Source organism: Giraffa tippelskirchi, chromosome 1 (assembly GCF_054371585.1).
Source record: "Giraffa tippelskirchi isolate mGirTip1 chromosome 1, T2T-mGirTip1v1.2.pri, whole genome shotgun sequence".
In the NCBI taxonomy this organism is placed as follows: domain Eukaryota; kingdom Metazoa; phylum Chordata; class Mammalia; order Artiodactyla; family Giraffidae; genus Giraffa; species Giraffa tippelskirchi.
Window position 1 is genome coordinate 187,406,111 of NC_137275.1, and position 14,036 is coordinate 187,420,146.

Sequence of the window (14,036 nt, forward strand, 5' to 3'; positions counted from 1 at the left end):
TTTTAAAATATATATGTAGAATCTAGAAAAATGGTACAGATGAACCTATTTGCAGGGCAGGAAGAAAGACATATGTAGAGGACAGACATCTGGACATGGGATGGGGGGTGGAGGTGGGGGGGGAGGGAGGGATGGGATGAACTGGGCGATTGGGATTGACATATACACACCACCACATCTAAAATAAATAACTAGTGGGAACCTGCTGTATAGCATAGGGAATTCAGCTCCATTCTCTGTGATGACCTAGAGGATTGGGGAGGTCCAAGAGGGAGGGGTATGTATATACATATAGCTGATTCATTTCATTGTATAGCAGAAAATAATACAATATTGTAAAGCAATTATACTCCAATTTTTAAAAAAATCTTGAAATCATAAAAACTATTTGCACAGAGTTCAGTCTCAGTTATATTCATCTTTACACATATTGAGTCCTAAATATAATCTTTAATTATTTTTGTAAGCAAGAAGGGGCGTAGAAAGACCAAAGGTACTGACAGCAGACAGAAGTCTTAATGAGGCCATGTGTGTGCTCCTTCAAGGCTCCTGAAGCCAACTTGACTGGCCTCACACCCAGCCCTTGTTCCCCAGTAGCACTTGAATCTTTCCTATTTGGGGACTTGAAGGTCAATAGTAATTTGCTGTCCTCTGACGCTCCAGTGTTGGCTGAGGTTGGTAGGAAGAGTCAACAGGTGGAGGATGAGAGGGCCTCATATTTAAAGCTTGACTGGAGGATGAAGCTCAGCTTGTGCCCACACCCTTCTGACCCTTGACTTGGATGAGGGCCGCCCCTCACAGGGCTCCCCCTGCAGCCCAGGGAGGCCAGGGCTGGCGTTGCAGCTCTGAACACTCAGCAGGAGCCCGGGGGCTGCAGTGCACAAGCCTGGATCCTTCTCCCACCCAGTGACGGGGAGTGAGGGGACCTTGCCCTGCAGACAGCAGGAGCCTGTCGCCCCTCCACTGTCTTGTCAGGAGACCTGGGACAGGAGGTTGCCCCCTCTTTCTCCTCATCCAGCCAGCTGTCCCTGATGGGTCCCTTACGTCATCCCTGTGTCTGTACCCAGGTGCCCTGATAGGAAGTTTGTGGCCATGGCTTGTACCCCCTGGAGCAATGGCAAGTGTGTGGACCAAGAATCAGGTACTCTGGCCCATGAGGAGGTCCTGGATCCTGAAGAGGTAGTGACCATGAGCCGGAGACTGCCCATCACTCCCTCTCCCTCCTCGAGCAGTTCACACACACACATACACACACTCACACACACACTTTTACAAATAAGGCTTATACATAGTGCAAACAAACAAAAAATCAGATTACAGGATCAAACGTTAAGGAACTATCCTCAGATTTTAAAAGACATTGATCTTTTGTGTATCAACTATAGGTTTTGCTTTGTAAAGCCCAAGAATACTGAAGTGGGTAGCCTATCCCTTCTCCAGGGGAACTTCCCAACCCAGGAATTGAATCAGAGTCTCCTGCATTGCAGGCGGAGTCTTTACCAGCTGAGCTACCCAGGAAGCCCTACATATGGCAACTTATATCTATAACAGTCTATTTTAAGTTGATAACAAGTGTGATCCCATTCTAAAGCTCCTCCCCCCAACATTGTACATTTTTTGATGTCACATTTCACATCTTTTCATCTTGAATATTCCTTTGTTAATTATTGTAATCATAGTTATTTTTATTGCTTTTGTCTTTAAGCTTCATATTAGCTTTATAAGTAATCAAACCAGTACTGTTACTGAATATTTACCTTCCAGTGAGATTTATTCTTGCATATCTGTTCTTGTTCTTATTTGATGGCTTTTATTTTCAGCTTAAAAAAGAAAAATTTTTAACATTTGTTGTAAGGCCAGTTTAGTGATTAACTCCTTTAGCTTTTGTTTGTCTAACCCTAACCATAATGTGCTCAGTCACGTCAGACTTTTTGGAGCCCACCAGGCTCCTCTGCCCATGAAATTTTCCAGGCAAGAATACTGGAGTGAGTCGCCATGTCCTCCTCCAGAGGATCTTCCCACCCAGGGATGGAACCTGCATCTCTTGAGTCTCCTGAATTGGCAGGTGGGTTCTTTACCACTAGTGCCACCTATCTGGAAAACTGTTTCTCTCTCTTTCATTTATGAATAATCACTTTGCCACGTAGAGTATTATTGGTTAGATGTTTTTTCCTTTTAGCATTTTGAATATATTGTGCCACTCCCTTCTGGCCTGCAATTTTTGTGCTGAAAAGTCTGTTGATAGCCTTATGGGGGTTCCCTTGTATGTAACAAGTTGTTTTTCTCTTGCTGTTTTTAATATTCTCTCCATATCTTTAACTTTTGACATTTTAATTATAATGTGTCTTAGTAAGGATCTCTTTAAGGTCCTTATTTGGAACTTTCTGAGCTTCCTGTATCTAGATGTCTGATTCCTTCCCCACATCAGGTAAGTTTTCAGCCATTATTTAATCAAATAAGTTTTCTGCCCCTTTCTAGTTCTTCTCCTTTGGAGCCCTATAATGCAGTATTGCCCTATAATGTCCTTTAATGTTGTTCCATAAGTTCCTGAAGCTATCATCACTTTATTTCATTCTTTTTCCTCTCTGATGTTCTGATTGGGTGAGTTCCACTGCCTTGTCTTTTTTAAACATTTTTTAAAATATGTATTTATCTATTTATTTGGTTGCCACAGGTCTTAGTTTTGTCATGCGAGATCTTTCGTTGCAGTGCATGGACTCTCAAGTTGTGGTGTGTGAGCTCAGCAGTTGTAGCGTGGGCTTAGTTGCACCGTGGCATATGGGATCCTAGTTCCCTGACCAGGGATTGAACCCACATCCTCTGAATTGCTTTCTGGTAGCTCAGCTGGTAAAGAATCCACTTGCAGTGCAGGGGACCCCAGTTCACTTCCTGAGTTGGGAAGAGCTGCTAGAGAAGGGATAGGCTACCCACTCCAGTAATCTTGGGCTTTCCTGATGGCTCAGCTGGTAAAGAATCCGCCTGCAAGGCGGGAGACCTGGGTTTGATTCCTGGGTTGAGAGGATCCCCTGGAGAAGGGAACGGCTACCCATTCCAGCATTCTGGCCTGGAGAATTTCATGGACTGTATAGTCCATGGGGTTGCAAATAGTCAGACACGACTGAGCAACTTTCACTTTCACTTTCCTCTGCATTGTAAGCTGGAGTCTTAACCACTGGACCACCAGGGACGTTTCCACTGCTTTGTCTTTGAGTTGACTGGTCCTTTCTTTACTTTACCTAGTCTGCTGCTGAACCCTTCTATTGTTTTTCAGTTCAGTTATTGTATGTTTCAGCTCTGTGGCTTCTATTTGACAGTTTCTTATATTTTCCATCTCTTTGTTGAAGTTCTCACTGTGTTCATCCATTCTTCCCAGTTCAGCAAGCTTCTTTATGACCATTACTTTGAACTCTTTATCAACTAAATTATTTAACTCCATTTCATTAAGGCTTTTTCCTAAGGCTTTATCTTACTTAGTCACTTGGAATAGGTTTCTCTGTTTTTCATTTTGCTTGACTCTCTGTGTTTGTTTCTATACAGTAAATGAAACAACCACCTCTCTCCCAGTCTTGAAGGAGTGGCCTTGTGTAGGAAATGAATTTTTCATTCAGCCCTACCCCTGCTCTTAGTCATCTCTCAAACTCTTGGGATTGTTGAAGCAGCCTACTATATTTTTTAAGAGTTCCCAGTAGTTGAACATGTGCCAAGACCTGTCCTATTGCAACGGAGCAGGACACTATGGTCCTTGCCCCCTCGACTATGTCCTCTGCCTGCCTTTTGTCTGTGGAAAACTTTAGTCCAAGAATAAGTTTAAACAAAGAAGTGAAAAACACAGAAACAAAGGAAAATAGTCAAAGGAGACCAAATAATAAAAACGTAGTCATTAAGCTTAGTCAAGGATCTTTAGTTCTTTCTCAAGGGCTATAAGTGACATTCTGAGCCATATCCTGTGAGCTGTCTTTTTTTTAATTAATTTAAGTGGAGGCTAATTACTTTACAATTTTGTAGTGGTTTTTGCCTACATTGACATGAATCAGCCATGGGTGTACATGTGTTCTTCATCCTGAACCCCCTCCCGCCTCCCTCCCCATCCCATCTCTCAGAGTCATCCCAGTGCACCAGCCCTGAGCACCCTGCCTGATGCATTGAAGCTGGACTGGCGGTCTATTTCACATATGGTAATATACATGTTTCAATGCTATTCTCTCAAATCATCCCACCCTCACCTTCTCCCACAGAGTCCAAAGTCTGTTCTTTATATCTGTGTCTCTTTTGCTGTCTCGCATATAGGGTCATCATTACCATCTTTCTAAATTCCATATATATGCATTAATATACTGTATTAGTGTTTTTCTTTCCGACTTACTTCACTCTGTATAATAGGCTCCAGTTTCATCCACCTCATTAGAACTGATTCAAATGCATTCTTTTTAATGGCTGAGTAATATTCCATTGTGTATATGTACCACAGCTTTCTTATCCATTCGTCTGCTGATGGACATCTAGGTTGCCTCCGTGTCCTAGCTATTGTAAACAGTGCTGTGATGAACATTCAAGTACACATGTCTCTTTCAATTCTGGTTTCCTTGGTGTGTATGCCCAGCAGTGGGATTGCTGGGTCATATGGCAGTTCGATTTCCAGTTTTTTAAGAAATCTCCACACTGTTCTCCATAGTGGTTGTACTAGTTTGCATTCCCACCAACAGTGTAAGAGGGTTCCCTTTTCTCCTCACCCTCTCCAGCATTTATTGTTTGTGGACTTTTTGATAGCAGCCATTCTGACGGGTGTGAGATGGTACCTCATTGTGGTTTTGATTTGCATTTCTCTGATAATGAGTAATGTTGAGCATCTTTTCATGGTGAGCTGTCTTACAGATACTAAAACCCCAGGTGGAGAAGTTAACTACATGATGACCAGACTGTACCCAGGATATGAGCTGCCACAATTCCAAGAACTGGCCTCAGAGAAAAAAAACAAATGGACCCTGGAACTGTAGCTAAAACAATCAAGATGATGCTGGTCAGACCACCGATGACCAATTTGAAGATGACTATCAGAGCTGACTCTGCTGTTTCTATATGTGGCTCCCTCCTCACTGCTGTCTATAAAAGCTCTTGCCCACAGGTTGCCGGTGGGGGTGGGGAGTCGGCCTTTGGATAGATGTTCACCACTCTCGGCCCCCAGTTGCCAGCATCTGAAATAAAGCAAACTTTCCTTACCACCAACCTGGCCTGTTTATTGGCTTTTGGGCAGAGAGCAGCCAGACCCACACACACACTTTCAGTAACACTATCCCAAAGGAGAAGATCTCAGTGCCTAGATTCAGGTTGACTGGAAGTCAGCCACATACACACACAAAGAAAATTACAGGCCAATATTCTTGATGAACACAAATGCAAAAGTCATCAACAAAATTTTAGAAAGCTGAATTCAACAATACATTAAAAGGACCATACAACATAATCAGTGGGATTTATTCTAAGGATGCAAACTATGGTTCAAAATTCACAAATTAAAAAAAAAAAAATCACAAATCAGTCAATGTGATATATCACATTAACAAAATGAAGATCAAAAGTCATATGATCATCTCAATGGGTACAAAAAAGCATTTGACAAATTCAATATTGATTTATCATAAAACTCGCAACAGAGCAGATATAAAGGAAATACACCTCAACATGACAAAGCCCTATGTGACAAGGCCACAGCAAACAACACATTCAATAGTGAAAAGCTTAAATTATCTCCTCTAAGATAAGGAACAAGATAAAGACACTCACTCTTGTCATCTTTATGTAACATAGTATTGGAAGTCCCAGCCAGACCAGGAAGTAAAACTGTCACATTTTGCAGGTGACATGATATTATATATAGAAAATGCTAAACACTCCATTTCAAAAAAACCTCTTAGGACTAATAAATAAATCCAGTATAGTTACAGGATATAAAAATCAATATGAAAACATACGCTGCATTTCTTTACACGAATAACAAACCAGCAGAAAGAGAAATTAAGAAAACAATCTGATTTACAATTGCATCAAAAAAATAAAATTCCTATGAATAAGTTGAATAAATTTAGCCAAGGAGGTCAAACACCTGTACATTGAAAACTGCATTGAAAAAGACACAAATAAATGGAAAAACAGCCCATGCTTATGGATTTGAAGAATCAATATTTTTAAATATCCATATACCCATATAAATCTATAGATTCAATGCAGTTTTTATCAAAATTTCAATGGCATTTTTCACAGAAATAGGACAAATAATTAAAATTTTTACAGAACCACAAAAGACTCTGAAGAGCCAAAGTAATTTTTTAAAAAAGATAAGGAAGGCTGGTGGTATCTTGCTTCCTGATTTCAAACTATGCAAGTGAAAGTGTTAGTCACTCAGCTGTGTCTGACTTTGCGACCCCATGGACTGTAGCCGGCTGGGCTCCTCTGTCCATGGAATTTTCCAGGCAAGAATAATGGAGTGGGTAGCCATTCCCTTCTCCAAGTGATATTCCCAACCCAGGGATCAAGTATGGGTCTCCCCCACTACAGGCAGATTCTTTACCATCTGAGTCACCAGGGAAGTCCTGTATTGGAAAGGGAGAGTCTTAACCACTGGACTGCCAGGGAAGTCCCTTAATTAAGGATTTTTGCATGTATATTTATAATGGATGTTGATCAGTATTTTTTTTTTGGTAATGTCATTGTAAGTTTTTGATACCAGGGTTGTGCTAGCTTTATAAAACAGTGAAGAAGCATTGCCTGTTCATATTTTCTGAAAGAATCTGTATAAGACTGATATTATTTTTTCCATGAGTATTTATAGAATTCATCAGTGAAACTACATGGGACTGCAGTTTCCATTGCTGTAAGATTTTAAGTGATGAATTCTAATTCATAAAATGATATAGGATTAATCAGATTTTCTTTTCATCTTGTATCTGTTTTGCTAAGTAATGCTGCTGCTAAGTCGCTTCAGTCATGTCCGATTCTGTGCTAAGTAATATTTTCAAGGAATTTGTCCATTTTATTCAAGTTGTCAAATTTATCAGCATAAAGTTATTCATAAGTTCCCCTTATTGTCCTTTCTATGGCTTCAGAGTTTGTTATAATATCTTATCATTAATTGTTGATATTGGTATTTTTTGGTTTTTGGCCTTTTCTCTTTTAAAATTTGGATTGTTAATTTTATTAATTTTGTTAATCATTTCAGAGAATCAACACTTGGTTTGTCAATTCCTTTCATTATTTGTATTCCGTTTCATTGATTTCTACTCATATTATTATTTTTTCCTATTCTTTTGAGTTTAATTTGCACTTATTTTATGGTGATTTAAAAACGTGAATCTTCAGGTCACTTTTTTTTTTTTTTAATTTTAAAAAATTTTACTCCCCATTTCTCCCAACCCCCTATTCTTTTTAATACAACGTCTTTAATTGGAAGAGCTTCCCAGGTGGCACCAGTGGTAAAGAACCCGCCTGCCAATGCAGGAGACTTAAAGAGATGTGGGTTCAATCCTTGGGTCAGGAAGATTCCCTGGGGGAGGGCACGACAACCCACTCCATTCTTGCCTACAGAATCCCTTGGACAGAGGAGCCTGGTGAGCTACAGTCCATAGGGTTACAAAGGGGTAGGACATGACTGAAGCGACTTAGCATGCACTCACACTTTAACTGAAAACTGCACAGTTTACTCTAAGCACTGTGTTAGCAGCTTTTCACAAGTTTCCATGAAGTATATATTCATTACTATTTGTTTTGAAATTCAAAAAAATATTCTTTTGATTTCATCTAAGAACCATAATGATTTGAAGGATGTTGCTTAATATTCAAATTTTGGAGTCTTTTTCTAGAGATCATTCTTGACTAGCAATGTAATTTCATCAAAGTCAGAGAACAGAGTCTATATGATTTCATTGCTTTTAAACTTATTTAGGCTTTTTAAATTGTCTAGAATGTGGTCTATCTTAGTGAAAGTACCACATTCATCAAAAAAGAATGAGTCTTCATTAGATGTTGCAAGTGTGCTCTCTGAATGTCAATTAAATCAAGATGGTTGATTTTTCTTGTTCTTTTTTTTTAATTTGGCCTCTCTGTGCAGCTTTGAGGATGTTAGTTCCTCAACCAGGGAACCCTTTGTGCCCTCCATAAGAGGGCGGAGTCTTAACCATTGAACCATCAGGGGAATTCCCATTATGGTCGATAACGTTACTTTTGCTGTTGTTTAGTGGCTAAGTTGTGAGAGACTCTGCGACCCCATGGACTGTAGTCTGTCAGGATCCTCTATGGGATTTTCCAGCAAGAATGCTGGAGTGGGTTGCCGTTTCCTCCTCCCCAGCCAGGGATCTAGCCTATGTCTCCTGCATTGGCAGACAGATTCTTTACCGCTGAACCACTGGGGAAGCCCGATAATGTTACTACCCTTTTTCATTTTCATTAAAGGGTGATACGATAGCCCTTTGATTTCATCAATTTTTGCTTTATGTATTTTTAAAGCTCTTTTATTAGGCACAATATATTTATGGTTAAGATGTCTTCCTGATGAACTGACACTTTTAACATTACAAATGGTACCTTTTAAAAGATCTTTGGTAACATCAGATGAAAACTTGAAATAGTCTTCTATGGACCTGGGCAATCTCTCAGCATTGACATTCAGTTACCTCTGTTCTGTCCCCAGCTTACCGGTCACATTTCCCACTACCCATATCAATACCCCCATGCCCCTCAGAGCAGGACAAAACACTAGCATTAGTGCAGGCATCTTAGAACCCACACCACCCAGGCATTCAGGGGGAGTCCTGTCTGCAGCCTGCTGAGTAGCCCTGTGCAGGGGCTGTGGGCACCAGGGACAAGGTGAGGTCCTTCCTTTCCCCGGGGAAGTTCTGGCCACAGGAACCTGAGGCAGAGACAAGAGATTCCCATAAAGTCACCAAGGTGAAAAGAGCCTGGAAAGGTTGCAAGGCAGATGTGACAAGACTCCCAGTGGCAGGGAACAGGCGTGGACATGTAGGGAAAAGTCCACAGAGCCAGGATCACAGACAAGAACGAAGTCGAAGTAATGGGAGTGGGGGGGTGGGGCTGGGATGGATGAGGAGGAGGCTTCCGGTGTGTAATCTCCGTTGCACGCTGTTTGAGAGACAAACACTGGGGTGCACCGGGGTGCGGTGGAGATGTGAGACTTTGCCACTCACAGACTTGTGGTGTGTGTGTGTGTGGAGGGTGAGTTGGGGGTGTGAGAGAGAGATATAGACCGACAGAGGAGGGAGACAGGAGGGCTGCAGCGCAGCAGCAGCGTGGGACAAAAGAGAGAGGGAAACGAGGGAACTTCCCTGGCGGTCCAGTGGTTAGGGTGCTGCATTTTTCACTGCAGGGGTCAAGGTTGGATCCTAGGTCGGGAACTAAGATTCCTGCAGCCTTTAAGCCTCGGCCAATTAAAAGAAAGAAAGGAAGTGAGAACGGACGATGAGGTGTGGAAGTGTCTTCAGTTCCGCTCAGCAATTTGTCACTGGGCTACAAGCTGGTGAAGTTCAGAGATGGGGATTTCCTTTCATGCTTCTTACCACTTACTTTCCCGCAAGTGATGCAATACTGTTAGCTGGGTTTACAGAGTCTAGCTGGACCTTGCTGCATGCCCATGTTACTTTCCGGAGCTGATGCAACTGTTTTAGGGTCTAGTTTGATTGTCACTCTCCCTTGATAGGTCAACCAAAACAACACTACTCTTCCTTCCCTGGGGACAAATGAGCCCTAAAAGCTGCACCGTTACTTTTTTTTGTTTAACAAAAGATTCTTTAAATTCTATAGTGCTTTACAACTTTCAGGCGATTCACACACGTGATTTCATATAATCTCACAATAACTCTTCTTTTCCCCTCATCCCTATCTTGCCCCTCGCTGCTTCCCTCTCCCCGCTGGTAACTACCAAGTTGTTGTCTGTATCCCTGAGGCTGCTTCTTTTTTGTGTGTTACTCACTAGTTTGTTGTAATTTTTTTTATTGCACGTGTAAGTGTAAGTAACTTGTAAGTAACATCATACAGGGTTTCTCTTTTACTCTAAACCTCATCAGCTGTGACAAAGTCATAGCGTCAGACTTGTTCTCAAGGTCTTTCTGTGGTCTGAGACCTGTTTCTTCTGAGATTTGTGTGGGTGTGGTAGTTGTTTTTACAAGTGAAAACACAGCTAGGTTAACAATAAACTCTTCCGCCTAGAGTTCAGGGCAGCCATTAAATAGGTTTTTCAGGATGCATGCCACACCTGTTTCAGACTCAAAACGAAATCAAAATAACATCTTCAGACCCTTTCCTCCTAAACTAGACAGAGCCCCTGAGGCTAGCCGCCTGATTACTGGGGATTTACCCTGTAAGCTCTGTGAGTCGCTGCGGAAGAAAGTGTTTAGAAGGAATTTGGAAAATGAGCGACAGCAGCCGAGAAGGGGTGCTGAATGCAAGGGAGGATGGGAAAGCTACTTTTCTGTAAAAATCGAGGGTTAGAATAGATGCGATGAGCAAGTTCTGGAATCTCAACATAAAAGGGGAGTGGGGGAGGGAAAGGAAGAACGGAGCCGGGAGGGAGGAGGGGGGACAGAAGGGGAGCGGAGAGGCTTTCAAAGGAGTTTTCCATTCCTTTTCCTTTGGAATTTACTTCTGGGACAGCCAGACAAGCCTAGGACCGGGACGGAGAACGCGGGCTCTTCTCCCTCCGGGCCCGGGTCGGTCCTGCCAGGCCCTGACCCTGCTCCTTCCCCCCATTCAGCCCACCGTAGATCTTGCTCGACATCCCCCGGCTGCAGGTGACCCGGGCATGCACACCGCCGGGACTTTTCCCGCCGCCATTTACCGGCCACCCGGCGCGCCTTCCCGAGCTAGTACCCGCGATGGTACTCACCCACAGCACGACACCCACGGCTAAGACGAGGTACCAGAGCCGAAGTTTGGAGTCACCGGAGCGCCCTGCGCCGGCGCTCGAGGAGGCCGGTGCCCTCCGTCCCGGCTGCCCCTTGAGGTCGGGCAGCGTTCGCTGTCGAGGTCCCCGCAGGTTGATGGTAGGCACAGTCATGAGGAGTCTTCACGGTCGTCCGTGGAACTTGGAAAGCCGGCCTCTGGTGGCCAGACGTCGGAGCTCTTCTGTGTACCTCCGCTCCCGCGCACTGTACTCACACTTTTGGAGAAATAAGGCGGCGGTGGCCCCGCCTTGTCTTACTCAGGATATTGCTCAATCAGTGACAGGAAAATAAGAAGCTCCGTCCTCCTCTCAGAAGGAGGCAATGGCACCCCCACTCCAGTGCTCTTGCCTGGAGAATCCCATGGACGGAGGAGCCTGGTGGGCTGCAGTCCATGGGGTCGCTGGGAGTCGGACACGACTGAGCGACTTCACTTTCACTTTTCACTTTCATGCATTGGAGAAGGAAATGGCAACCCACTCGAGTGTTCTTGCCTGGAGAATCCCAGGGACGGAGCCTGGTGGGCTGCCGTGTATGGGGTCGCACGGACACGACTGAAGCGACTTAGCAGCAGCAGCAGCAGCAGTCTTCCTCTCAGCCGCGAGTTGAACGCAGCCTGTGTGCCTGCTCAGTCGCTCAGTGGTGTTTGACTCTTTGCTGACCCCATGGACTGCAGCCCACCAGGCTTCTCTGTCCATGGGCTTTCCTAGACAAGGATACTGGAGTAGGTTGCCATTTCCTCCTCCAGGGGATCTTCCCGATCCGGGGATGAAACCCTCCTCTCCTGCATCTCTTGCACTGGCAGGGGGATTCTTTACCACGGAGCCACCTGGGAAGCCGATGTACGCAGAATTGGCATTAAAGGCTCTTCTTGAACCAGCTCCCTTCTCAGGGGCAACGACCCTCCTGAGCTACCTCTGGTCCTCTGACTACCGCCTTCTGCGGGCTCTCAGCTTCTGCTCCTCCCACTCTCATTGACTGTATGGGTGCACAGGTATCACTGCCTCCAGAGTCACGTGGCAGCTCTGTCCCAGTGGAAAGTTGTTGAATCAGAGGTTTGCTCTTAGCATCTTAGTAGCCAGGTGACTGACTGGAGCAGATACTCACTGAACAGGTGGGTGGACAGAATGAAGGTCACAGAGACGGCCATTGGTGGGTCTGAATTCAAGTCACAGAGAGGCTTTGGATCTCCTCCATCACTACCTGTGCGTTGCACTAATGCCAGGGTCAACGTCTGACTTTCACACGCAGGACTTCATACTATCTCCTCTCCACCCTACTGCTCTTGCAGCCAGGCAAGCTAGAGGAATCCACTCCATTCAGACTTTCTTGGAGATTTTTCTTCCCTGTATCGTCTTTAAAGCCTTTGGGAGACAGAACTGCTGGAGGCTAATTGGCATAGGAAACCAAAGGGGCCAGGAGGAGGAGGTCCCCACGTGGGTCAGGTGCGGCCAGCTGGCCCTAAACATCCGCGCTCTGCTGGACTTAGGTTGTGGGGAGTCCAGTATTGGGTAAGCGGCACAAGGGTAGGTCCTACTTACAGGGCGACTGTGGGCTGGGAACTGGGCAGGGGAGACAGGAACCGGGAGCGTCCAGCTCCACCCTTTTGTATCCGTTTTGTGAGGCCGGTGTGGTAGGAATTAAAATTCCTTTTTCCTCCATATGTTTATCCAGTTGTTCCAACATCATTTATTGAAAAGACTTTCTTTTCCCATTGAATAATATTACTGCCTTTGTTGAAATTCAGTTGACCATATATATGTTCCATTTCTGGACTCTATATTGTCTTCCATGGATCTACTCATTTTCTATCCTGTGCCAATACCACATTGACTTGATTGTGTGCGTGTATGTCAGTCGTGTTCCACTCTTAGTGACCGCATGGACTGGAGTCTGCGAGACTCCTCTGTCTGTGAAATTTCCCAGGCAAGAATACGGGAGTGGATTGCCATTTCCTCCTCTAGCAGATTTTCCGACTCAGGGATGGAATCACGTTTCCTGCTGCTCCTGCATTGGCAGGCAGATTCTTCACCACTGAGCCACCAGGGAAGGCTGTTGCCTTGATTACTGTAGCTTTATAGTGAGTGTTGAAATCAGGTAGTTTAAGTCCTCCAATTTTTTTTTTCCTCTGAAATTGTTTGTGTTTCCATATAAGTTTTATATAAATTAAAATATTCAATTTTAAAAGTCCTGCTGGGATTTTAATCGATATTGCATTGAAAGTGATGATTGACAAGAACTGATATTTTAACAATATTGAGTCTTGCAATCAATGAGATGATTTTAGACTTTTCTTACTTACTTAGACTCAAGATTGTCTTAAAATCTTGACAACATTTTGTAAGCTTTCTGTGTACAGATTGTATACATCTTTTGTAAATGCATTCCCAAATGTTTCTGATGCTACTTTCAGTGGAATGGTTGAGATTATTGGTTTTTATTTTCAGTCCATGGGTCCCCGAGAATGGGACGTGACTGACTGAGCATGTTTTAGACAGCTTATAATTTCAGCTTGCTTTTTTCCATTTGGAGAATCTCAGCCTTGTAATTGACATGTTTATTCTAGTTACATTCATTGTTGTAGCTTTATTCAGAATATATGATTTGCCACAATTTCTTCATTTTGCCTTTGTTTTTTAAAAATCTTTTCACTGGGTATAAATGAGTAGTGAGTCAACAGGTTTCTTTAACCACTTTAATTCTTAGCTTCATTCTTTAAGTCAGTTGTCATTCATTGGTCTTTTGAATGCAAAAAAATTTTTTTATGCACAAAATTTTCTCTTTGTTACTATAATGTGCCCAGGTGGTGTTTTCTTTATATTTATCTTTCTTTGGGGTTTTCTAAGCTTTTTGAAATTGTAAGTTGGTGTTTTATACTACATTTGAGAAAATTACAGCCATTTTTTTTTTTTCTCATTTGTTCAGTTATTTCTTTTCAGTCTTCAATTCCAAATATGTTCCATGGTGTTGTCCTGAAGGTCACCAAGGCTCTGTTCCCTGTTTTCTTTCAGTTGTTTTAACCTCTGCTCTTCAGATTGAATGCTCTTCAGATCTATCAAATCTCTCTTCAAGTTCATTCATTATTTCTTCTGC

At 43.3% G+C, this 14,036-nt stretch overlaps 1 protein-coding gene across 2 annotated transcripts in view; it reads right to left on the reverse strand.

Moving 5' to 3' along the window:
• LOC145515231 (tumor necrosis factor receptor superfamily member 10A-like) overlaps positions 1-11,166 on the reverse strand; it is a 33,621-nt gene extending 22,455 nt beyond the window's left edge. For both annotated transcript variants that reach the window (XM_081515072.1, XM_081515051.1), the window contains exon 1: positions 10,889-11,166. In XM_081515072.1, coding sequence (XP_081371198.1) covers positions 10,889-11,059 — 171 coding nt within the window. In that variant the 5' untranslated portion in view covers positions 11,060-11,166. The remainder of the gene's footprint in view (positions 1-10,888) is intronic.
• Between the last annotated feature and the right edge of the window lie 2,870 nt (positions 11,167-14,036).